Source organism: Molossus molossus, unplaced genomic scaffold (genome assembly GCF_014108415.1).
Source record: "Molossus molossus isolate mMolMol1 unplaced genomic scaffold, mMolMol1.p scaffold_m16_p_16, whole genome shotgun sequence".
Taxonomy (NCBI): domain Eukaryota; kingdom Metazoa; phylum Chordata; class Mammalia; order Chiroptera; family Molossidae; genus Molossus; species Molossus molossus.
Genome location: NW_023425351.1, coordinates 4,215,178 through 4,239,109, shown reverse-complemented (window position 1 = coordinate 4,239,109; position 23,932 = coordinate 4,215,178). Strand labels below are relative to the sequence as shown.

Below are 23,932 nucleotides of genomic sequence, written 5' to 3'. Positions count from 1 at the left end.
GGAATGAGATGCTTTCTGACGAGGAGAGTGTGGGGGCATGAGTGTCTGAGCCAGGACCCCCGCCTGCTGCTTCCCAGTAGGGGCGATGGACCGGCAATGGGCGGGGCTGTGGGGTGACGGGCGGGGCGGGCATTGTGGTGGGGGACGGGGCGATGGGCGGGGCGGGGCGATGGGCGGGGGATAAAGGCTGGAGCCCGCGGTGGGGACACGAGGGGCCAAGCTGAGCAGCGCTGCGCTGGGCTGAACAGCACCGTGGACAGCGCTCGGCCCGCGGCTCTACCTCGCACTGGCACACGCACCCTGACACACACTCCGCTGCACGATGGCAGAGTCCCACCTGCAGTCGCCCCTCATCTCAGCCTCACAGTTTTTCGAAATCTGGCTTCACTTCGACGCTGACGGTGACTATCTCCTCTTTTATCTGTCTAACCCCCCAACCCGGCCCGTCCCCTCCTCTCTTCCCCTAGCCTCCGATCCCATTCCCCTCCCCCCCGCCCCACCCCCGTTTCTTTTCTTTACTTCTTTAGCCTCCTCCGGCGCCCGCTCCCCAATCTTACCTCCAGTATGGCGTGACTGTGAACTTGGAAGTTTATATATTGCTTCGATGTTACCTCGAAACATAAACTTCTTTCTCTCCAGGAAAGTTGGGGGCAGGGATTGGCGGGGCGGGGGGCACACTGCTCCCCAAAGGTCCTGTGGCCATGCTCAGCTTCCCCACCTCTGGGTAATCCAGGTCCGGGCAGGAGAGAGCCCTCTGGGGTGGCCAGAAAGACACCTGTCCTGGACACTGAGCGGGGAAGGGGCTAGGATGTCTGACACCTGGGGCCTCTGTCTTTGCAGGAAGTGGGTACCTGGAGGGGAAGGAGCTGCAGAACCTGATCCAGGAGCTCCAGCAGGCGCGAAAGAAGGCCGGGCTGGTAGGTTCAAATGCAAAGGAGAAAAATATAGATATTCTATGTTCTCATAAAGAGCCAGTGGGGCCAGTGGTTTTCAGGGTGTGTAAACATCTATTGACTGAGGAAGGGGAGGAAGAGGGCCTTTGCAAATTGTGTAGGGTAAAGAGGAGAGACACACAGACAGGGAGACAAAGAGAGACAGAGGAAGAAAGACATAAAGATAAACGAGAGAGAGAGAGAGAGAGAGAGAGAGAGAGAGAGAGAGAGAGAGAGTCCCTAAAGGAAAAAACCCTGCTACCTGAAATCAAAGCATCTGAGTTCAGCTTCTATACCTGCACTGCTTTAATGGTGCATAAGAAGAAAGTATGTGTGCAGAGACCTAGCGGGTCAGCACCTCCGGGACTGAGTTCGGTTAGGTAATTTTTAACTTCTAGCTGCCTGAGGAGTCGGGGTAGAAATGCATCTCTGCCCCTTGGTGGTCAGGAAGCAGATCTGCAGATTACAGATCTCTGTTGCCAGTGTACTGTGGTTGCCATGTTAATGTGGTTGGAAGATGGGAAAATGCCGTCTTGACCTTCCTTCCTCACTGGAGGCAAGTTGGACACTTGCAACATGATACAAGAACTTAGCCTGAAAAGTGTTAATTTCTGTCCAAAGGGAGAACTATAAAAGTTAGAAATGTAAAAAGTAAACCAATTTAACAATTCAATATGTTTTAAAAAGTGATACTCTGATGGTAAGCAATTAATGGCATTTTGAAAATAAGCTATAATTGTAATTTAAGCCATTAGTTAAACAAATGACAATCCTTACTAATTCTGAATGACTTCCTTTAGTTATAAATTAACCTGTTAAGAAAATATGTTGTCAGTATAAAAATAAGATATGCCCAGCTTTCAATCATAGATGAGATGATTGTATAAAGGAAAATAGGTTAAGAATTTTACTAATCTATTGGGATTTATGTAAGACTGCATTTCAGAAGCAGTGATAGATTTTGGCTAGTTAGATGTTAATCTTTAACTTTTTTGACTACCGCTAGAAAGAAATTTCACATTACAGATTATATACACAGGGTGGGGCAAAAGTAGGTTATAGTTGTTCCTATGGAAAATAATACAATAATTAATAAATAATAATAAAAGTATATAATCTGTTTTGTGTACTCGCAACTGTAAACCTACATACACACACATATTTGGAGGAAAATATAGGTGTGTGTGACCCTTAGCAGATCACCATCTCTAGCACTGAGTTATATATAATTATATATATATATAACTTACTAATACAGTTACGTTTTGTTCTATGTGTGATACACATCTCTGTTCAACATATTCAAAAAAATCCCAGAGGACTCCAAAATGTAATACATTACAGAACTATCAGTTGCTAAAATCACTGACTGGACTGATTTAAAACCAGACAAGGCTCTGGGGACTGTTTCCCCCAGATCTAATATTATATGAATCTGAAAGTATAATTGAATGGGATCAAATCAAACAGAAAATGTTTTATAAATTCTTTCTCTCCACACCCTCCCCCACCTTACACATTACCATGAAATAAATTCATGCGATACTATCATTATAGCTCTGACTAATAAAGCAAAACAAGTCTGTTATTTAAAAATATATATTTAAAATATTTGGTTGGAAAAATATTACTTGTTAAAAATTCCAAATTGAAACCTTGTAAGATGCTTTCAGCAAATAAATGATTATATTTTAATTTTTCTAGAAGTAATTTTAATATTGATATTTATTTTCATCTTAGAAATTAAAATATTTAAAAAATTACACATTTTTTTCAGGTTTTTCTTTTCCTCTTCCCATTTTAATATTTGTATTTTTTGTAAATAATGACTTTATGTTAGCGGTTTAGATATTTTAGAGCTTAATTATTTTTTTCTACTTCCTAGACTTCAATTCTGGAGTAATGGATACTAATTATTAGGTTATAATCTAACAACACAAAATCTGCTCAGAGTACAGGATTACACCAAGTTGCTTGGTACCTTGATTATTGACTATTTTTCCTAAGATGATTTTAAGATTTAAGAATGAGCACCTCATTTTTTGTATACTTTAAGAACTTTAGTTTACATTAGAATGCATAGTCTCACTATTGCCATTTTGACTTTCTTACAATTGTTGCTATAGTAAAATTTAATAAATGCAAGTTAAAATTAATCCATACTAGAGGAGTTTTTAAAAGACTATATTATAATTAAATTGCTTATACTAATTATAATATAATTATAATTATTTGCTACTTAACAGTATTTAACTACTCCCAGTATTTACTTTGGTTCATTAAGGATTTTGTAAAACTTGTAGTAATGATATTCAGCCTCAATATAGCCCTTAAATTGTACTAACCGGTCTATCTCTAGAGCCAAACAGCTGGTATATATTACCATCTTTTTAGTTATGACAAAAACTGAGACCTTAATTTGCTTTGCAAGGACACAGAACAGGACATTAGTAAAGGCTGACCTATTTTAAACAGGCTTCAGTAAATTCAACAGGACTGTTCTAAACGGGCTGTGTTGGAGATCACGGGCCTACATTCAACCTCCTAAATACTAACCACTCACAGTTCATAGATCTCTAACCTGTCGATGGAAGATACTGCACGAGCAACAGGACAGAGTGGGGGGAAGCCAGGTGATTAAAGCATTCACTCTCTTACTCACATGTCTTATTGAGCTGAAGTTCGTGGGAGGGAGAAAACCCTCTCAGAACAAAGGAGACACTGGGACACTGCACGCATGATCTGTGGCCCAAAATAAGATCATCAATGTTGTCTGTCTCTAGTGAAAGTATAAGTCATTTTTTATCTGACACGTATCTTTCATATGTTTAATTTCTTACTGATTTAATCAATGGATGCCACTTCCGTGCTGGAAACATTTTTTTTTTTTGCTTACAAAATGAGTCGCTCCTCAATGCTCAACTGTTTTGTGTGTCCAAACTGAAAACATATAGTATTATCTTCCACGGATGAAATGTGTTAGAATAAGGACAATATCATAGAACAATTAGTGCAGCAAAACGAAACAATCTCTTCTGAAGCAATGTTTAAAAGTACATTAACAGTGATCATTATATTTAAATTCACTATAGGCTATAAACTGAGTAGTTCTGACAACATTTTAAAGGGTAGCATATTCTCAAACTAATAATAGAAGATAAATCATAGTGATTGATTCAGAAATGATCATGATAATAGTAAGTCCTTCATTGGAAACCAGCAAATACTATGTATGAGTTATGTCTTTAATTTTCATGAGAATAGTTCATCAGTATGAATTACTAACACTATCACAAGCATAACTGGGTTTGGGTTTTATTTTTACAAATGTTTTACTTGCTTTTATACAATTTTAGGAGTTGTCACCTGAGATGAAAACTTTTGTGGATCAGTACGGGCAGAAAGATGATGGAAAAATAGGAATTGTCGAGGTAAGAAGCATGCATTTTCAGACACAGTTTTAATAAATGGGCCTCATTTGGTAGCTGTGTCTGACTTAAACATGACATGGCAAGATCCATTCGGAGAGCCTTATTTTGCCTAAGTAACAGGTTATCTTCTGTTCAGAAATATGAAATCAAAAATTGTTGAGAAATGAAAGGAATCTGAGAGTTTGCTGAGTCTTCAGCCTGAGTTTAAGATGAGAACAGAGACTGGGACAAGGAAGGAATATGCCAGCACAGGCCAAGTCAGGTGCACACCCATCCCATGCCCTCGCCTGCCTCACTCAACACGGCACCTGCCGTGGGCTCGGTTCACGGGTATCTCTCATCATTCAACAGTGCAGACCTTTCTGCTGAATAGAAAATGAAATGTTTGCAGTCCCTGTGACAACATCATGGCAAAAAGCTGCGTCCGGCTTCTGAGGTTCTATTTCAGTTTGGCAGTGGGCGGGTTAAGATCTGTTAGATCAAAACTTGGGTCTCAAATCTTCTCTTTTGATGACGGCTTTTGTCTATGAATCAAAAAGGCAAAACCATGGTTTCCAATCAGTGCTTCCACGTTCCTTGATTTCCAGTCTCCCAAATGCTGGTGTCTCTGCGATTCCTTAAAATCTCAGACTATTTCTACTAGAAAAATTGAGTGGACAGCTTTCAGCAAAATTAATAAGCTCCTGTTTTAAAATATGCTACATCGTTCTTTATAGAATGTTGTTAGTGTACTAGATGGTGATATATTTCAAATGCTAACAATATTTAGTCATAATTTACTTTTGATTCAGAGAACTAACGTGGTTTTAAAATAATTGATCTCATAGGACAGTTGTGTCAATGTGAACTACACTTACTTTTAAATAGCTACATCTTACAAATAGTGTTAAGGGAGGACATACTATTATTATCTTTGTAATTAAAGTATTTCCCTGGAGTATGCACTTCCTCTCAGCCTATGTGTAACTCATTGCTATATAAAGAGAGGATTTACAGTAATGGGACGTACAGGTTGAGAAAGAGGCCAGCTGGCCCAGATGTGGACTCGTGGCCTGTACGATGATAACTCTCAGGTCCGCTGAGGCAGAAAAGTCAAAGGGAGAGAAGTGAGACCTGTGGGTGGATCAGGAGGCCTAGTCATCCTACCACAGGGACGGGACCCTTGGGAAAAACCAGCCAAGATTCCTTATTTTAATGATGAGAAGACTGAAGCCAGAAAGGTTGAATCATGGATGTCTCCAAGTTCTCACGGGCGGGGAGTGGGGAAACCCAGATCTGGCTCTGAGTTCATCAGCCAGGGCACAGGACGGGGGCGGGGTGACAGGTGGACAGGGAGAACCAGGGCCCAGGAGAGAGGACAGGGGCACTGGGGATGAAAGGTGGGGCAGAGATGGCTGCAGTGGTTCTGTGATGCCAGTTCTGTCCAGGGCGGCGAAGTCGGGGTGCAGAGAGAAAGGACAGGCTCTGAAGATCACTGGAAAAGAGACAGAGAGCTCTGGGCACAGGTGGAAACCAGGGGCGAGGAGCGGGGCGCACTCACTACAGGGTGCCCTCGGGGGTCACGAGGAAGGGGGCTTCCATGAAGTCCATCCCTGCTGCTTTCCAGCCTGACACAGGGTGTCCCTTCCTAACACATCTGACATACAGCCTGGCACACGGACAGATTGCCATCCAGCTGTGAAGGAAAGGAAAACCCCAGGCCGTCCGGAATTAGTACTGACCCGCCCACTCGCTTCATGCAGCTCTACTCTGGGGGCCACAGAGGGAACGGCTGGGTTTGCCGAAATGTTCTGCCCACTTAATGGGGACTCAAGATCTAATCCAAGTGAACCGAACGACATTCGGGCGGCAGTCTGCTCTCCCGAAGGGAACTGGCCGCACTGATGTGGGAAAGATCAGGAGAGAGAGTGGTTCATGTCCAAAGTTCTGTGCTGACGAATGGGGCCCACTCGCTCCAATACTGTGGCTTTGGCCCTGAACCCACGTAGAAAGAGTGCTTTTTCTGAAGTTTTCAATTTCATATGTTGAATAATTTTGAAATTCACACAAGCCCAGTTCCATAATAAAGAGATTGTATATTAGGAGAACTGAAATTCTGAGATAATTTAACAAATACAGTGACAGCAAAAACGCTTGAATTGACTGAGACTAATGACTCTATGGCAGAGAAGGCCGATTAGAATAATTAAAGAGGAAAATAAATGACTGAGCAGATGAATGGAAATTCTCTGGTGCTGACAGAAAGCCTAGGCACTTCCCTTGGCGGGATCTGGAATCCGCAAGCTTGCCCCGACCCCTGGGCATGAGCGGGACCCACCCGCCTCTCCATTCTCTTTGTGTCTATTTGTCCAGGTCACTGCATCCACTGAAGAGATAGAGCTAGAAGCTATTTTAATCTCAGAACTGTAACAGTCCTCCCAGGGAAGCAGGCATTTCTGTAGCTGTTACCTCCGTCCACAGTGGGATGTGAGCCTGTGAGTTCAAGCACAGTGAAGGCAATTTTTCTGGCACACTAAATCTTCACCAGGGAATGTGGAGAAATGACGGATGATGAAATCTAATTTAAAACTGCACTCTGGATAGATTTTTAAAAATGGTTTATTAAGAAAACTTTTTGATTGGGGGTTTCAATTGAGGGTAAGAGACGAGGGTCTCAAAATCCAGAAAGTCAGGCTGTCTCACTTCAAATCTGGCTCAAACCAGAAGCTCTGTGAAAGCAGCCCACCTGTTCTCTGAGCCTCTGCCACCTTGGCTGTGAACAGGGGTGACGTGTGAGTGGTGACATCACATGTGACAATACATGCCAAGCAAATAGATATACCCTAGCACACTGCAAAACTCAATAAATGTATTTGCTATCATTTAAAATGAAAATGATTCAGTGGAGAGTCTACTACACTCTTCTGAATGCCAAGCCTTTTCCCCACTTCTTATGTAACTTGTCAAATTCAAACTGTTAAATTCAACTAGACCTAAAGGTATAGGAGGTGGCTTGCCTTCCACACGTCCTGGACCCGCTCTTCATTGGCTGGGAAGGACATTCCTCCGGTTCCCAAGTGAAAAGTGGGTGCTCTGCTAACAAGTGTGAAGGGAGGTCAACGTGCAGCAGGACTGTCGTAACGTCAGGGCTTTGCTGTGTCTCACTCAGTCTCTGTCTGATGAAGTCGTCCTTCTCCTGGTACTGAGCTCTCTCCCTCTATCCACCTCCTGCTTTGAACTTGTCTGCATTCCTGTAAGATTCTTCCTGGAGGACTGAGTCCCCAGCACCAAGCATGTGCTCGACATAGCCCAGTATCACAGCAGGGATTTCAGTCGACTCCAAACATCAAGCAAAGGCTCTGGGATGTGCCAGCAACAGAAAAGGGACAGGAAGACCCACCATGGGGTCAGCTCCCTGGGAAGCAGGCCTGGCCTGAAGATGAGCAATGAGGGTCATTAGAAGTGTCCTGTGAGAGTCCCTGCCAAAGGGGAGTGGACAGAGTGGGACTGGACAGAGGAGACGCTGGGTGGTGACAGCCCCATAGGGGCTTCAGTGGACTCCACTGTGCACTCAGGCTGGGAGGACCCCTCAAAGATGGCCCACGTTTTATGGGAGAGGGCTGGGACTTCGTATGCCCCTATGTCCTTGGGGACACAGCTCTCTTCAGCCCAGGTCACCTCCCAGAGACCTGACAGCTGAAGCCTTGCACTTTTAGCCCGAGAGCAGCTCCAGATGGCATGTCACAGTGTCCCCGCTGCCCCACCCACAGCTCAGTGATGTCCACTTACGCTAGCCTCCACTCACTGGGTCATGAAATGTTGACAGAAAGGTTTGCCGGTGCTGGGCAAGGAAACTGAGCGAGGCCAGGCCACGTCCCCAGGTGTGGACACACTGCTGGGGCAGCCGGGCAAGTGGGCAGAGTTGTGTGTTTGCCCATGCTCAGGACAGGGCGCCCATCCTCACAGAGGAGGGAGTCTCTGGGTGGCCACAGCGACCTGCCTTCCACTATTCCCTCCACGTCGTCCCCCTCTTCTCCAGCCCATGAAAGTGTTTGGGAGTCCAGGGACTAAGCAGTCACCAGTCATCTTGGGACAGGCAAAGGACACTCCTCTGGTCAACAGAGACAGCGAATCTGCGATGAAGGCAGCCCCTCCTACACCTGCAGTGAGAGCCCCTGCTCCGGGCAGACGGCCTGAGACCCAGGCCCACCACGCTGGGGGGCACACCTGGTCACTGCGGCCCCCGCTGTCCACACAGTCACCGCTTCCCTCTCACCACTGTGTTCACGTTTCCAATTCTAACGTACACAACGGTGGTGCTGCATTCAGTTTATCCTGAACAAATCAGTGAAATTAAAAGATGGAGTACATCACACATAGATATAATGTTTTTTAAAAATAATCAACACAAGTAGGATGAAAAGCATGGGAAAAGAAATGTACATACACACTAAAATGAGCGATTTTGCCATCTTTGTGTTTGACATTCTGGAAATTTCTGAACTTCATGTGAGTTATATGAATTTTAATTTTACCCCTGGTCATTGCTTACTAGCTGTTTCTTTTTTCACATATTTGGTGGATTTGGATAAGTAGAATTTAAGAAAAATTTTTATTTTTTGTGTGCAAAACAACACACAGTAATTATGAAAATCCAAGCAATAGAGAAAACTACAATGAAGATAGTAAAACACATTACTCATTACTAATCACGTTAAATGGGTATTTTCATGAAGTAAAATTATCAACCAGTCCACAGCATCTGTGCCAGGCACCTAAGGTGCTGAGCGTCCGGGGACAGAGACCAGGGATAATGTCTGCCTCCTGAGTGGACAGTCTATGGGGACATCCACCCAAATTTTGCAAAGCGTATCTGACCAGTCCTGTACCAACAAATCCAGGAAGGGGTGGCTTTGGCTGCTCCCCGTTTCCTTCGTGAATGCTTATGTCAATGCTCAACCAGCTGGTGGCCTTTGTTCAGAATAAACAAACACGTTTTCTGACTGAGCCACACTAAACATCCATAGAGACGTTTGACCCCGTCCATCCCCAACATTGTGCCTATAAAGGGGATGGTTCCAATTAGAGATATTATTTCAAAAATCTAAAAACAAGGTAAGTTAAAGGACATTTTATACAGGCATTAAGAAGTTGAAATTACTTGCATATGAGGCAGATGATACATTTCATATTTAATTTTTTTAGTGGACCTAAAAGGATGACTTTTTTTTTTAAGTGTGACAGTCTTTTCAATAGTTTGGTAGAGCTTTGGATGGTATACTGACCTTCAGGTTGACCCAGACCCCAGGTTCCTCAGCACCTGGAACGACAGACGAGGTGAGGGCGCCCTGGCCGCGGCAGAGCCACGCTGCGGCAGGCTCCCACAGTCCTCTCGCACCCACCGCGTGTCGGGGACACTGGATTCTATTTCAACTCCTTCGTTTAGAGGCAAGGCCCTAAATGGCCCAGGGAGTTGCTGGGACCACAGCTAATTAGCAGCTGAGCCAGGAATAGGACCTGGGCTGCCGTGAGGCCATCAATCCAGCTCCTTCCCTCCCCACACACAAGAGATGGATTATATTCGTCTTAGAAGGGAGTTGGAGCCCCTTTTAAAAAAAAAGAGCACTGAAGTTATGAAATGACACCTACGGGAAGTGCCACAGGGCCAGGAAAGGGAGGTTATACACAAACCCATGCGCCACGTGCAGGCAGTGGACGTCCCTGTCCCTCCTCAGTGTCCACTGCTGATCGTGAGTTGTCTTCTCCACCTCTTTCCAGAGCCTTAGAACTGTCTTGGGCTCATCTTCCTCCCCAGGTTTGGGGATGAGCTTCTTTCTGGCGTCCTCCCCCCCACATTCACACTTCTGCGTGGCCCCCAGGTCCCATTCTGAGAGCCCGAGGAACTGGTGATGCAAAACGGCAGGCGAGCCACTGGCCGAGCTGGTGATGTCCGGCAGGTGGCGTGGCCACCACTGCCCTGGCCGGAGAACAGCCCTGCAGGGGCAGCCCGGCTGGGAGAACGGTGGCTCTCCAGAAACAACGCATCAGGAGGAAGGGGGGACTCTCTCCTGTCCTGGTTTTCCAGGCAAGGAAACTGGCCCCAGTGAGCATGCTCAAGAGAAACTGAGCAGCAGCAAATGCCACAGACTTGCTGCCCACTCCTGACGCTTTCTCACTCACTTGCAGCTGGCTCACGTGTTGCCCACGGAAGAGAACTTCCTACTCCTGTTCCGATGCCAGCAGCTGAAGTCCTGCGAGGAGTTCATGAAGGTGAGCGCCGGCCGCTGGGCCGGTCCCCGCGCGGCCTAGAGTGGGGAGTGCGGGCTGTGGTAACACGCTGTTTCCTTGTCCACGGTTACTTACAGACGTGGAGAAAGTACGACACCGACCACAGCGGCTTCATCGAAACCGAGGAGCTGAAGGTAAGCGAGGACACACCTGTCAGCCGTTTCCCTTCCTGCAGCTATGAACTTGGCACCTTCTTAAAAACCTCCCGCAAAAAAACAAAACAAAAAAAAACCTGGCACATTTTCACATCGTTAATGAAGAACCACATCAAAAAGAAACTTGAAGCACTTCTTGAAATTCTGTGCAGTAAGGCAAAAAAGGAGCATTTTCTGTGCTGCACACATTGTTCTACAACACAGAGATAAATACTAGGTGAACGTACCACTCCTCTTCATTGAAATTCAATAGTTTCTTTTATAAATTAAGCACCTATCTAAATAGATTTTTCTTTAAAGAGAAAGAAAAAACGTTCCGAGGCACTGTGGGATCAGTTTTACCGTGTGAGGAAGAGGTGAGCAGTGGAGTGAGGTCCTGATGCCCGGCAGAATCAGACCGGAGGCCAGCGTGCAGACCCAGGCTCGCCAGCCTCAGGGCCTGCACAGCCCCTGCTCCTGGCCTCCTCTCGAGAACAAAGTATATGTATGACATATATAATTGATCAGATTGCTCAAAAGTGCAACTTTGAAAATGAACACATCCATTCACATCGCAGACTACAGAGGAGCCAGTGAGCGGGGAGGGGGATATAACGGAGAGGCCAGGGGATCTGTAACCGTCATCCTCTGGACAAATCTTTGTATCATTCTGATTTTTACGTCTGTACAATGGGTTAACAATACCTTCCTCTTGGATCTATTGTGAAGCTCAAGTGAGATGTTGCACATGAAATAGTTTTTGAAATTCAAGGCACAATAAATTCCATCATTCATGAGCTCAGTAATTTACTAGCCTTTCAGAAATGTGGAAGCATTTTTCTTTCATCTCCTTATATCGACCCCAAGACTTCTCAGTCCAGGAGACCCTGTTTCCATGACCTTCAGAATATGGTGACTGAAAGGAAAGCACATTTATATTTACTGAGCATCTACTGTGTAGCAAGGTGACTGAACTGTACTTTAACATTACTCCTCACAGAAAGTTTGCCAGGCAGTGTTACTGTGCCCATTCTTCAGACAGGGAACTGAAGTTCAGACATACTGGATAATTGTCAAGATGACATGCTGCCTGGGGATGGAACCAGACGTGGAGCCAGGCAGAATCTGCAGTGACGTCCCAGCATCCCCACTGCCGCGGGCTGCCAGGCTCCGTCCTGAGCGCTGCCTCCCTGCAGCCGCAGGGAAATGCGAGCACGAATGTGGTCTGGTCCTGTTGGACATGCTGCGAGTCACACAGTTTCAGAGATGGGACTTGGATGACCGCAGAACGGCTAAGACATATCCAACCACTGCCTCTTGGAAATGTTAATTTTTGTTTGTTTGTTTGTTTTTAGAGTGGAAGGGAGGGAGAGAGAGAGAAACATCGGTGTGAGAGAGAGAGACATCCTTTGGTTGCCTCCTACATGACCTCCACCGGGGCCAGGGATAGAACCTGCAACCCAGGCATGTGTCCCCGACCAGGAATCAAACCTGTGACCCTTCAGTCCGCACGCCAACACTCTATCTGGTGAGCCAAACCAGCCAGGGCTAAATATTTGTAATGTGAAATCACCACAGACAAGGTGTTCGACAAACTTGCAGTTCAGCAACGTACAGCCTGCAAGGTAACAGCTAAGCTATTGTTTTTATCCCATTGAGCCAAACAAATGCTTTTGAAGATTACAAGTTCATGGTGAGAAACTTAGCTCACTTCCAACACTGACCTCAAAATACTCAAAAGGTCTCCTTCTCTGTTCTAAATTCTTCTCAGAAAGAGATTCTAAATAGGAGTCCTCCTCTCTGGGGAGTGTTGAGGGTAAGTTGGCATTCTTTTTTAATGGATCTTTCAAGAAAGCTAATTTTAAGATCTATAATAGAGTAAAACATCTCTTGCTCTCAGACACGACTTTGAACCTCAGTCCCGAGGTTTCTCCCAGGCTATTTTTGTGACCACCATTTTTGTCTCTGGTGAGGATTTTTAACCCAATTAATCTCTGACAAAAGCCTCCTAAGACTCAAAAATAAAATTCACCCTAACAGATAACTTTGAATTTTCTATGCTTAACTTTGGAATGTTGGAAGTGACAATAAATCTCTCAACCCTCCCCAAGTCTCCTTCTGTGGAAAGAATGAAGTTCCATCGGCTCCACAGAGCAGTACATCTGAGAGGGACACAAACCTCTGAGAACCACAGACACCCACTCCTCCTCCCACGGTGTCCATGCACAGATCTGCCCATTTTCCACAACAGCAAAATCATTTTCTAAGAAGATAAGAAGTCGAGAATGAACAGCACTAGACAAAAATAAAAGACTGGTATTTGCTCACAGAGTTACACTGTCATATCTGTGGCAACCTTTTGTAGAGTTTTTATGTCCCTGTTAAAAAAAAATTTACACTCACTCCTAACTTCCACCTGTGAAATTATGTCAGCCTTCTCATCCTCCCCATAGTCATCTCTATGTTAATATGATCACATATTCTCCGGAGATGAGATGACATCAGCTGTGCCCAACTGTGTTAGAAAGTCCTGACCACAGGTGAAGGGGGTCAATGGGAGAAAAAACAGGGGACATCTGTAATACACACAACAATAAAGGTAATTTTTTAAGAAATGGAAAGTCCTGACCAAGGGGCAATGGCTGTGTCCTGAAGCTAACAGCCCGCCCTCTGGGGAAAGGCGCCTCCTGCTGGCTGGAACCGATGCACCTGAAATTAGGGCTCACTGACAGTCTCTCACAAGAGGGATGAGGTGCAGAGAGGGGCCTTGTGTTCTTGCAGAGTGGCATGAGCATTGGTGAGGGCATGGTTATCTGGAACCGTGTCCACTGAGCTGGCTGTTAACAAGTCCGTGCTCAGGTTCCTACATGTGCACAATCAGATTCTCTTTTCACAAACCCCTGAGCAGGAGGAGCAGCAGGGAGGCCAGCACTGTGCCTTGGGGGCAGCCTCCCTGCTGGAATGCCAGGAAGACCACACGGCCTTCTTCCTCAGCTCCTCACACAGCTCTACCCTCGAGAAGATCCTTCCTTTGCACTCCACAGACGTTACTTTCACAGCACGTGGCGTGGAAGCACACTGCATGTTCCTGTGTCTGAGTGTTCTCTGTTTTCACAGAACTTTCTGAAGGACATGCTGGAGAAAGCGAACAAGACTGTCGATGACACAAAGCTGGCTGAGTATACAGACCTAATGGTAAGACTGATCCTGAGAAGACTGTAGCCAAGGGCCTTGCCCACTGCCAAGGCTGCGGGGGCTGAGATGAATAACCCATGCTGTGGGCATCTCACCACTGAAAAGCTAGTGCATGAGGATGCCGCCGCCTTGTGGCTCGGTGCTGCGGGCTCCAGATGAGCCGCCCCTTCTACGAAGTTGGTCATTTTGTCTCAAAAGATCACTTGTTTTTCTTTTTTTTTATCCTCACCCGAGGATATTTTCCATTTTTTGTACAGATAGAGTGGGAGGGAGAGAGAGGAAGGAGAGAGAGAGAGAAACATCGACATGAAGGGACACATCGAGTGGCTGCCACCCGCACGACCAACCAGGGCCGGGGACAAACTGCAACCGAAGTACGTGCCCTTAGCGGGAACTGAACCCGGGTCTCTCCGGACCGCAGGCCGACGCTCTAACCGCTGAGCCAAACTGGCCAGGGCTCACTTGTTTTTCTTAAAAGCCAGTGTAATTATACCCCTGTTTTCTATAACTTACACATATGTAAGTTACATAAAAATTCATTATAGAAGTTCTGAATCAGGTTTTATCATAACTTAGAAAATCATGTATTTTGTTAAGTTTAAACAGGCCTTATAGCTACCTTACTCATCAACAGACAGAAATGGGTATTTCCACCTCTTCCTTTTGATGTTTATTATTTTGGAATATTATCTTGGTGCTTTGGATGAGGAAACCCAAATATACCTTTATTGTGATGTCATGGTGAAGAGTATAAGTGAGCTCCATTGTAGAATGAATGTTCAAAGTAGAGCCAAGAAAATTGCTTTGCACATGGGCACTTAATGTTTTAGGAATGAACATCAAACAAATTTATGAAGTCCCAGGTAAAGTCATCCCATGCCCATGTAGTTAATTAGTTTTAAGTGGGTAAACTTTGCTCATTTTGACTCATTACAGTGTTAGATATATGAAGATTTTTTCCCAAATTGGTTCAGCCATAGACCAGTATCTTAGCAACATTATTTTGTTTATATTTTGAAATTCAGAGTATTATTATTCAGATCAGCATGTCTGTGTCCATGCTTTACCTGGAAAGTTGCTGTGAACCCTTACCTCATGGACTTAAATAACCCATAAAGCATAAGTACAAATTATAAAACTATGTTATGTTAGAATGATTAAAAAGGTAGACTTTTTAGTTACCCTGAGAAATCATCTTATAAAGGATTTGATTATATTTGACATAAATGAGATCTGCTTTCAGCCTGTCAGCCTTTTGTGTGTGTGTGTGTGTGTGTGGAGGGGGGGGGGGGGGGGCAATTCTAGAACTTAACTGTTGCCTTATTCACTACACAGTGATATTTATTATAAAGTGGGACTCATTTCTAGTTTCAAAACAATCAAAAAAATGTCATGCTAGGGAAGTGTCCTCATTACATTGCACTTATCACAACATCAGTAGATAACTGTGTCACCCAGGGCATGTCTAAGCGTTGAGTAACTACTTCTGGGAAAAGGACAATAACCTACATTTATCAATTTTCTGTTTTGTGACAATCTTAAGGGATATCTATTTAAAGTAAAGACTCTTTTCCAGGTAGAGATCTGAAGCAGCCTTTTAAAACCACTCAGATGGGACTTTTCCCCTGTTGGACAGGCATATCTGATTAAATGTCATAAACCAGTTCAAATCTGGGAAGCAAATTAATCAAGAACTAATTAAAATTTAAATATATTTGTGGGGAAATATTTCCCTATGGGTACTAAGCTGTGTGATCTAGTGTCCAGGGTCTTGGTACTGATATTAGTATGACAGCATTAGAACTGATGGTCAGTGAAATGTGTCAGCATTCGACCATGAGCAACGCTGCCTCCCACCAGAGCACGCCCTTCCTTCTGCACCCAGAAAGCCCCCATTCTGACACTGGTCACATTCCTTTGTGAACAAAAACAATGTACTTTTCCACACACTTAGTATACATAGTTGATATATTTCACACATAAACCTTCTATCTGATATTGTACAGCAGTATTTCTACCTGCCTCCCAGTGCTGGTATGCAGGTGTTTACATGGGGGTGTGTGATGGGTGGTGTGTATGTACGTGCCTTGGGCAGGTTGAGGGCTTTACAGAGTATCCAGCATCCAAGGGTAACTAAAACAATTCTAAATTACTCAAAATTTCTATTCTCCAAGGATTTATTCACAGTATCTGGGTATTGCTTCTATGTGTAGCCTATTAGGCTCTGAAAGAGAAAAACAAGCATTTATTTCCACACCATTGTGTGCAGAGTCAGGACGTGCTACACTGTCAGAGAGCATCTCTCTCATATCTTGATACATGTATATGCACATATTTACAAGAAAAATTAATGACGATCTTCTGGAAGCCTAGCAAAGATCATTACTACTGTTTGACTCCTCTGAACTGTTCTGAGAAATGTTGGCAATTACACAAGTTACAGAATTGGAAACTTGCACTAAATTTAATAAATGCCGCCTTCTACAACTTTGTCTATATAAGTAACTGGTAACTCAAACTGCTTCATTTTGAATTTTCTTGTCCTTCATACAATAAACCATTCATTCTTCAACAACTACAATAATGACCTTCTGTCTTTCAGCTGAAGTTATTTGATTCAAATAATGATGGGAAGCTGGAGTTAACTGAGATGGCCAGGTTAGTAAAGGGACTACGTAAACATTATCATAAACTGATCCTTGTCAAAAATCTAATCTATTAATGTAATTTTTTTTTTCAAAAGGTTACTACCAGTGCAGGAGAATTTTCTTCTTAAATTTCAGGTATTTTTTCCTTTTCTCTACCATAAATGATATTTTCCTTAAACAGTCAGGATGTGGGAGAGTCACTCCCAGTAAAACCTAGTAGCAGCATTTTAACCTTTGCTCTTCTCTCTCCTCCAGGGAGTCAAAATGTGTGCGAAAGAGTTCAATAAAGCATTTGAGTTATATGATCAGGTAACAGTTTGTTTATCTATAGTTCTTTAGAATTTGGACAATGCTGACTGAGAGAACCCCCTCAAACTCAAGGCTCCTATTTATTAAAAGCACCCAGCTGATTCATTCTCACCCGAGGAAACGTTCTGTGGTGTGTCCCAAATTAGGCAAATCTTGATGCAGATCCCATGCAATGACTTACTTGCTGGAAAGCGTTGACTAAGATACCAAACTTCTCTGAGCCTCAGTTTCCTCACTTGTAAACAAGAGGAACAACACTCCTCTGCAGGTGGGAGAAAGATTAATCTGGATAAAAATATATAGGAGGGTCCCCCACCTAGTAAAGGCACCATCCTGTGTGTGCATGTGTGCGCATGCATGTGTGTGTGTATCCTTGTGTGTAAAGGCTGTTTGCCAGGTCACCTCCTTTATTTGCTCTAAAGTCTCTATCCCTGGACCAAACCAGTGTGACACCAGGGTGGTCACATGGCTTCCCGAGGCCTCCTGTCCTCACTCATATGAACATATGGGTGACCACTGACCTCCATAGGAAGTGATGTGCACATGAAGTGAAGCGTAAAATGTGAAGTTCTTTCCAAAGAACTTTGAAAAGTTCTGTTGAAAAGTTCAAAGTTACAAATGTAAGGTGTTGAATGAGAAGCAATTCAGATCTATTCTGAAATTTTGGAGCAGTCAGAAATGTTGCGAGTCAGACAGAGGGGTTAGAATTCTGCCCAGGATACAGGAGGGGATGTTCTGAGCATCTGTTGTTTGCATTGCCCCTCACTGTGATGGTGTCGGTACCTGCTCTGTTTCTCCTCCCTCAGGACGGCAATGGATACATAGATGAACATGAACTTGACGCTTTACTGAAGGATCTGTGCGAGAAGAACAAACAGGTAATTCGTTACCATGCACTCACTTCTTAGGCAGACTTTACAGATCCATCCAGAAGAAACCATACACTATTTTTGAAAATCTAAACATTTACAGAGGCAGAAGGAGACTTAAATTCTTAACCTGATTTGGTAACTGGGATCAATAGATTTTAAAACAACCCTGTGATTACCCACATTTGTATAAGAATGTAACGCAGCTCCTCTCAATGGATCGATGTAAGGAGCAGTTTCCATGTCACATTCTCTCACTTGGCCTTGGTTACCTCACTTCCACATGTAACTGGGCCACCTGCCCTCTGTGTTCTGTGCAGGATCTGGACATTAACAACATCTCCAACTACAAGAAGAGTATCATGGCCTTGTCGGATGGGGGAAAGCTGTACCGGACGGACCTTGCCCTCATTCTCTCTGCTGGGGACAACTAGAGTTATGACCACAGTCACTTACTAGCGATACACCGTAACTAAAGATAACTGTGCACTATAAAGGAGTAGTCTGTATTTCCTTTTATATCTGTAAATTTAACTGCATATAGGTAACTGTCCAGGATGTGTGGCACAATCTTTTCTGCTTGTTTCTATACTGTTTGTAATGTACAGTTTTTGTAACCACATGACTGAAAAGGAGATTGTCTATGCTTAGGCCAGTCAATATACCCACTAAAAAATAACCTGTCATACTCTTGCTTTAGTACATAGAGCTGGACAATATTTCCCTAAAAATTCCACCAAAATTAATCTCTAAAATTTTAGTCTCTGATAGGTTACTGCAAGTTTTTCACTGAAGCGTTCTTATTTCAGACAATCATAGGTCTGTCCTACAAAATCATTCTAAGTTGTATTTCCAAATATTAGGAAGAATGTGCTTTTGCATCTAAAATACCAACAAACATACCCATCCATAGTTAATTGTGGCTCTATGAGGACAAGTTTTAGTTCATCAGCAATACGTCTCCTGCTTGAATCCTCACCCATGTACTGGTTCAAGGTGATCTGGTGACGAGACAGTGCAAGGACGCATAGATGTGTCTGATTGTGTGTGTGTACTTCCAACAAGTCCACTGTCAGGGAATAGGGCCTCAGCCCATTTTCTAAACTGTTTCCATGTGTTGCAGATTATTATTATTCTAGTAAAATGCTGTTTCTATGTCATATTCTGTGTCATCTCTGATTAAATTATATGTGCCAAGTATCTTGATGTCTAGTTTGTGTCCTTCCTGGATTTTCTTTCCACGCAGACTGTTCATTCACACCCAGCATCTCTGCTGCCTCCGAAAGTATTTTCTAATTCTAACAACTCTATGTTTTACTACATCGCTGAATTCTAATGTAAAATCCATAGTACCCTGATTGTTGAGTGTTACATCAATAACTGTATTCTGTGAATTCTCTATTTCATGTGGAGATGAGCATTCAAAATAATTGAATTTCTATCTGCAAGTAGTTTCAAATGAGTTTAAAAATAACAAGTGAAGAGAAATGCTAATGTAATCATTTCTCTTGTTTCTAAAGGGAGATTTAACACATCCTCTGACCCCCGGCACAGTCTGTCCACCTGTCGCTGGGAGGTCCTGCTCAGGCTGCATGGTGGTGGTGATTGTGACTCTTGGGCTATGAAAGTCCTCATGTCCCTGGAGTCCGTGGTCCTGAGCCAGCTTCACTGTCCCTATCCATGAATTCAGCGCCGACTTTCTCAACTCATAGAAATGACAGTAAAAAAGTGACTTGTCTCTTTTCCCCCAAGAATGAACAGACGACACTCAGAAACGAAATGTATGGAACCACGTGGGCACCGGGGCTTCGCTGCTGGTGAGTGAGCCCCTGACGATGAATACGGAGGGCAGTGAAGCAAATCTCTTGCATTTATGTTGAAAACGTCGGTGTGCCCGTCCGCTGTGGTCAGCAGGTAGGGGACGCACGTGCCCAGAAACATAAACGCACACCTGTGTCCACGAGCTGCCGATGCCTCATGGAAGGGACAAGTGCCCCCAACAGGGAGGGTCACACACAGAAACCTCAACAGTCCAAATATTTGGAGTTTTATTTGTTGTTTTTTTTTTTTTTTTTATCCAACTGACTTGAACCAAAAGTTTCTTCATGAAGGATCTTCTCCACGGGAACAGGAGGGGCACACAGCTTCCTCCACCTCATCGCCAGGGCCCAGGGCTGTCACCAGGCGGCGCTGTCACCGTCACAGCAGAGGCGACACGGGTGGGTGTCCGTGCCAGAGGGCCCTGTCGCGGTCAGCACTGGCCGAGATGACTGTCACTGCTCACTGAGCCTGCACCGGCAGCCGACAGCGACACGCGGTGAAGCCGCGCCGCTCACGCCCGGAGTCCGCGCTCAGATCCGTCTGCGTCTGCGCAGAGGCCCCAATGCGCCGCCACGCAGTGCGTGGGTCTCACACCTTCCGCTCCGAGGCTGTGCCCCTGGAAACCGCTCCGGCTGTGCAAACATGGGCGGAACTCACATGTCCGGGCCGCGAGCCCCTGGGGCGCCCATTGCTGGTGCAGCTCTGGGTCACTCAGCCGCTTCCTCCCTGCGACCTCCAGCGACCTGTAGCACGTGCAGCAGATGAAGGCGCGTGTGCAAAGCGTATGTGCGTCACTCCTGCGAAAAATTGCAGAAATAGGACCCTACAGAAAACTGGGTGAGAAAGCTGAGCAGGCGCTTCACAGTAAAAGAATGTCCCAGTGTTCACAAACAGTAGAGGTCCCCGAAGTTATCGGGGACCTGGAGAAACCGACCCTGCACCAGTGACAACAGGCCAAGATTGGGTGCAGACACCATGGTTGGGGAACGAGGGACACAGCCTGGGGGGTGGGGGGGCGCCAGACGGAGAAGACCGTGGGTCAGGGGACAGAATCAACTGAATCTGAAAACGCTCCTCACACCAGTGTCCCTCCGGGTCGTCGCTCATTGGACAGGGCGACTGTACCCTTCACTCCCACTATAATCGTCCTTCACTCGCAACAGCGAGGACGCAAAACCAACTGCTACCCAGACAGAAGGCGGAGGCAGAGAATGCAGTGATTCCGCTGACAGCTCCGAAAGCAGAGGGACTTGGCAGCAGGAGCAACACTGCTGTTTCAGGGGCAGAAGGGTCTGGATGGGGACACAGCAAGGCTTCGACTCCTGGTGGCGTTTCTTCCTGGACAGTGGCTGCTCACGTGCATTCATTTTGTGATAATTCGTGATTTGTGTCATTTTTCTGTCCCACGTCAATTAAAAGGCTAAACCATTCACTGTGTGTGACCTGGGCAGAGGGGACAGTGTGCGGGAGTCTTCCCCGAAACCATATATTCCACATGTTCTGTCATTAACCCAACAATTATTTACCTCGAGGTTGAGAAATGTAAGATTTTAGGGGAAAATGAAAGGGACTAAGGTCGAGAATGAAGCTATAAAAGCCTATTTTTAAATTCAAGGAACAAAAGAAAAAAATGTTTTTTTCCCCCCGGAAAGATGATCGCACTAGAACTGCATCTGATGAAGACCCTGTTACTGTTCGTTGGTTTAAATGATCCCAAGAAACTGGTTCCAATAGGCAGGAGTCGTGAGCTTGACTAAGTCTGATCTCTAGCAAGTCTTACCTGTGGTACCCTCAGTTACCTCAACTGTACAACCAAGGGGTTGAGAATAGTGTCTTATAGGCTCTTCCAGCTCTAAAATTCTATTATTCAAATTCACTTAAATTCCCACTGATTTAATTTTCTACAAGAACCATAATGAAATACCTGACACTCCATACCTGAAACATTTTCTGGAGGTGTTTTCATAATAAGTGATATTGTTACCAATAATTCTCCTTGTAATTTTCTTTGTATTAACTCTTCCATCCGTGCAGAAGCAGGATTCTGCAGAAATGAAGTACTAACTGGAGTGACAAAGTCAAGATTCTTAAGGTGAACATTGATATGGTTACAGCCCAACAGTAGTATGTCATAAAATACAGTGACTGTATCAATAATGTTTGTTTCTCTTTCAGACTGCTGAAGAAATTTCCTTCTTAAGAACAAATTTCAGTTAATTGCTATCCCATGATCTTTTCTGTCCCCTCTCTATGCTTGCAAGCTTTGCTCACTCATTCAGCATTTGTAATAACATAAATAATGAAACAAATGCTAAAAGTTGTATACAAATTCAGACAAATCAAAATTACATTACTGCATTAAAACACCAATAACCAAAAAGGCAACAGGGCAGTCACAAGTGTAGAAAGGTATTCAGTAATTAATAAACATGTTTTTATTCATAAAATTGGTAAATAGCTTGAAAGTGAGAAGACCCCTATGTTGGTAGGTATTTGTTCAAATTGGTCTTATCACACAGTTCAGGGTGTTTTAAACCCATAAAAACCTTAAGAATTTGGAAATGTACATCAAGGGTCTTTAAAAGCTTTACAACCTTTTATTAATAATAGTACTTCCAGGAATCCACCATGAGGAAACAATTCCAAATTTTAAAAATGTTTTAGGCCCAAGGAGTTCTTCACAGGTGTATATATTACACTGAAAAATAAAAATAACCTAATTCCAAACATAAATAATTAAATCAAGTATGATAAATATAAACACTGAAAGCCCTGGCTGGGTGACATAGCTGGTTGGAGCATCAACCCATACACCAAAAGGTTGCAGGTTTGATTCCTGGTCAGGGCACATACAACCGATAGATGTTTCTCTCACACTGATGTTTCTCTCTCTCTCCCCCTTTCCCTCTCTCTAAAAATCAATAAAAAACATATCCTCAGGTGATGATTAAAATGATATATATAAACAATGAATTTGAAAAGTGTCAAATTTATGAAAAAACGGGATCTGATTTATCATGCAATTTCAATTATTCAAAAAAAAAAAAAAGCAGGGAGGTTATGAAAACATTGGGGAAAAACAATATAAAGTTACAAAAATGTGTACACAATATTAATTTAACCAAAAATAAGGATATAGTTATATTGGTAGAATTAGTGGTAGAGAAGAGTGTTAAAAGAGCTGAAGATGGTTACTGTGGGAGGAGACCTATAGAGCGGGCACCACTGAAATAGTTTCCTGTGTGCATTATACAGACAAATCACTTTCATATAAATAAAAAGTTAAAAATCAAAGGCTGAAAACAAATATACCAAAGTATTAACAGAGGTCTTCTTTAGAAAGTTAGTTTATCCTTTTTATTCTTTTGTATTCTCATTGTCTATGATAACCATGTCTCAGAAAGACAGAACTCACCTTTCATGTGTATGATTTACAATTTTCACAATGTTTTTACTTTTTGTACCTCACTTAATCCTCACCACAGCCCATGAAGCACATATTATAATCCTAAATTTATAATGAAGAAAATAGAAGCGATGAAACTTACACAAGGTCATTTATATAACTACTGGCACTGTATTTTTCCTACACCACAAGAGGTATTGATAATTTAAGAAGAAAGATGTAGACAAATGAAAGCTAGGGTTAGTGTTAAAGGGGCGGAGACTGGGCACCTGCATTGTGAGAGTGTGCGGAAAAAGGGTGACATACTAAAAGGCAAGGCCAGAGCTGGTTGAGTGGGATGTCAAGGCCACTTCTCCCAAACCTACAACACACCCATCTGTGTACACACCTAACAGCCAGTGCAGTGAGGGTTTCTCTGTGAGCTTAGAGCATACACACTCAAACAGAGGAACTACACTTCTTGACAGATCCATTCCGAGGAGGCAGGGTGGAAGCTGGTTCCCTCTCCTAGGAAGCTGGGCAGTGGGGACAGTCAGTCTGCTGAGCATGCAAGTAGAGATTCCTGTGAAAACAAAACAGATCTGTTTAAAATACAAGCTCAAAATTATAGCTACATAGACTTGAGAATGTGGCTTTCTTACTTGATTCTCAGAATGACTTATTTCTCAGGATGACCAATTAGTTAGGCCAAATGTGAACTTCAATTAAATGATACACAAAACAACACTTCATAAGCTTTGTGCATCTTCTCTACAAAGATCATCTATTTTTCTTTTGAAGCTGGGGTGGAATGCAACCTCCTCCATGCCACCTTCTCTGAACTCTGGAGACAGAGTGAGCTACTTCCTCCTGCACACATCACCACTGATGGAATGGTATTTATCACAACGCATCATAAATAATTATTTATAGTGTCTTTC

General features: G+C 43.8%; 1 protein-coding gene across 1 annotated transcript; it reads left to right on the top strand.

Annotated features, from left to right (window-relative positions):
- The first annotated feature begins 224 nt into the window (after positions 1-224).
- On the top strand, positions 225-18,666 carry CALB1 (calbindin 1). Its single transcript, XM_036263930.1, has 11 exons — positions 225-401; positions 841-917; positions 4,289-4,363; positions 10,529-10,612; positions 10,708-10,764; positions 13,882-13,959; positions 16,562-16,617; positions 16,703-16,742; positions 16,863-16,916; positions 17,723-17,794; positions 18,106-18,666. The coding sequence occupies exons 1-11, from the start codon at positions 323-325 to the stop codon at positions 18,217-18,219; spliced, it is 786 nt and encodes a 261-aa protein (XP_036119823.1). The 5' UTR covers positions 225-322; the 3' UTR covers positions 18,220-18,666.
- Positions 18,667-23,932: the final 5,266 nt, after the last annotated feature.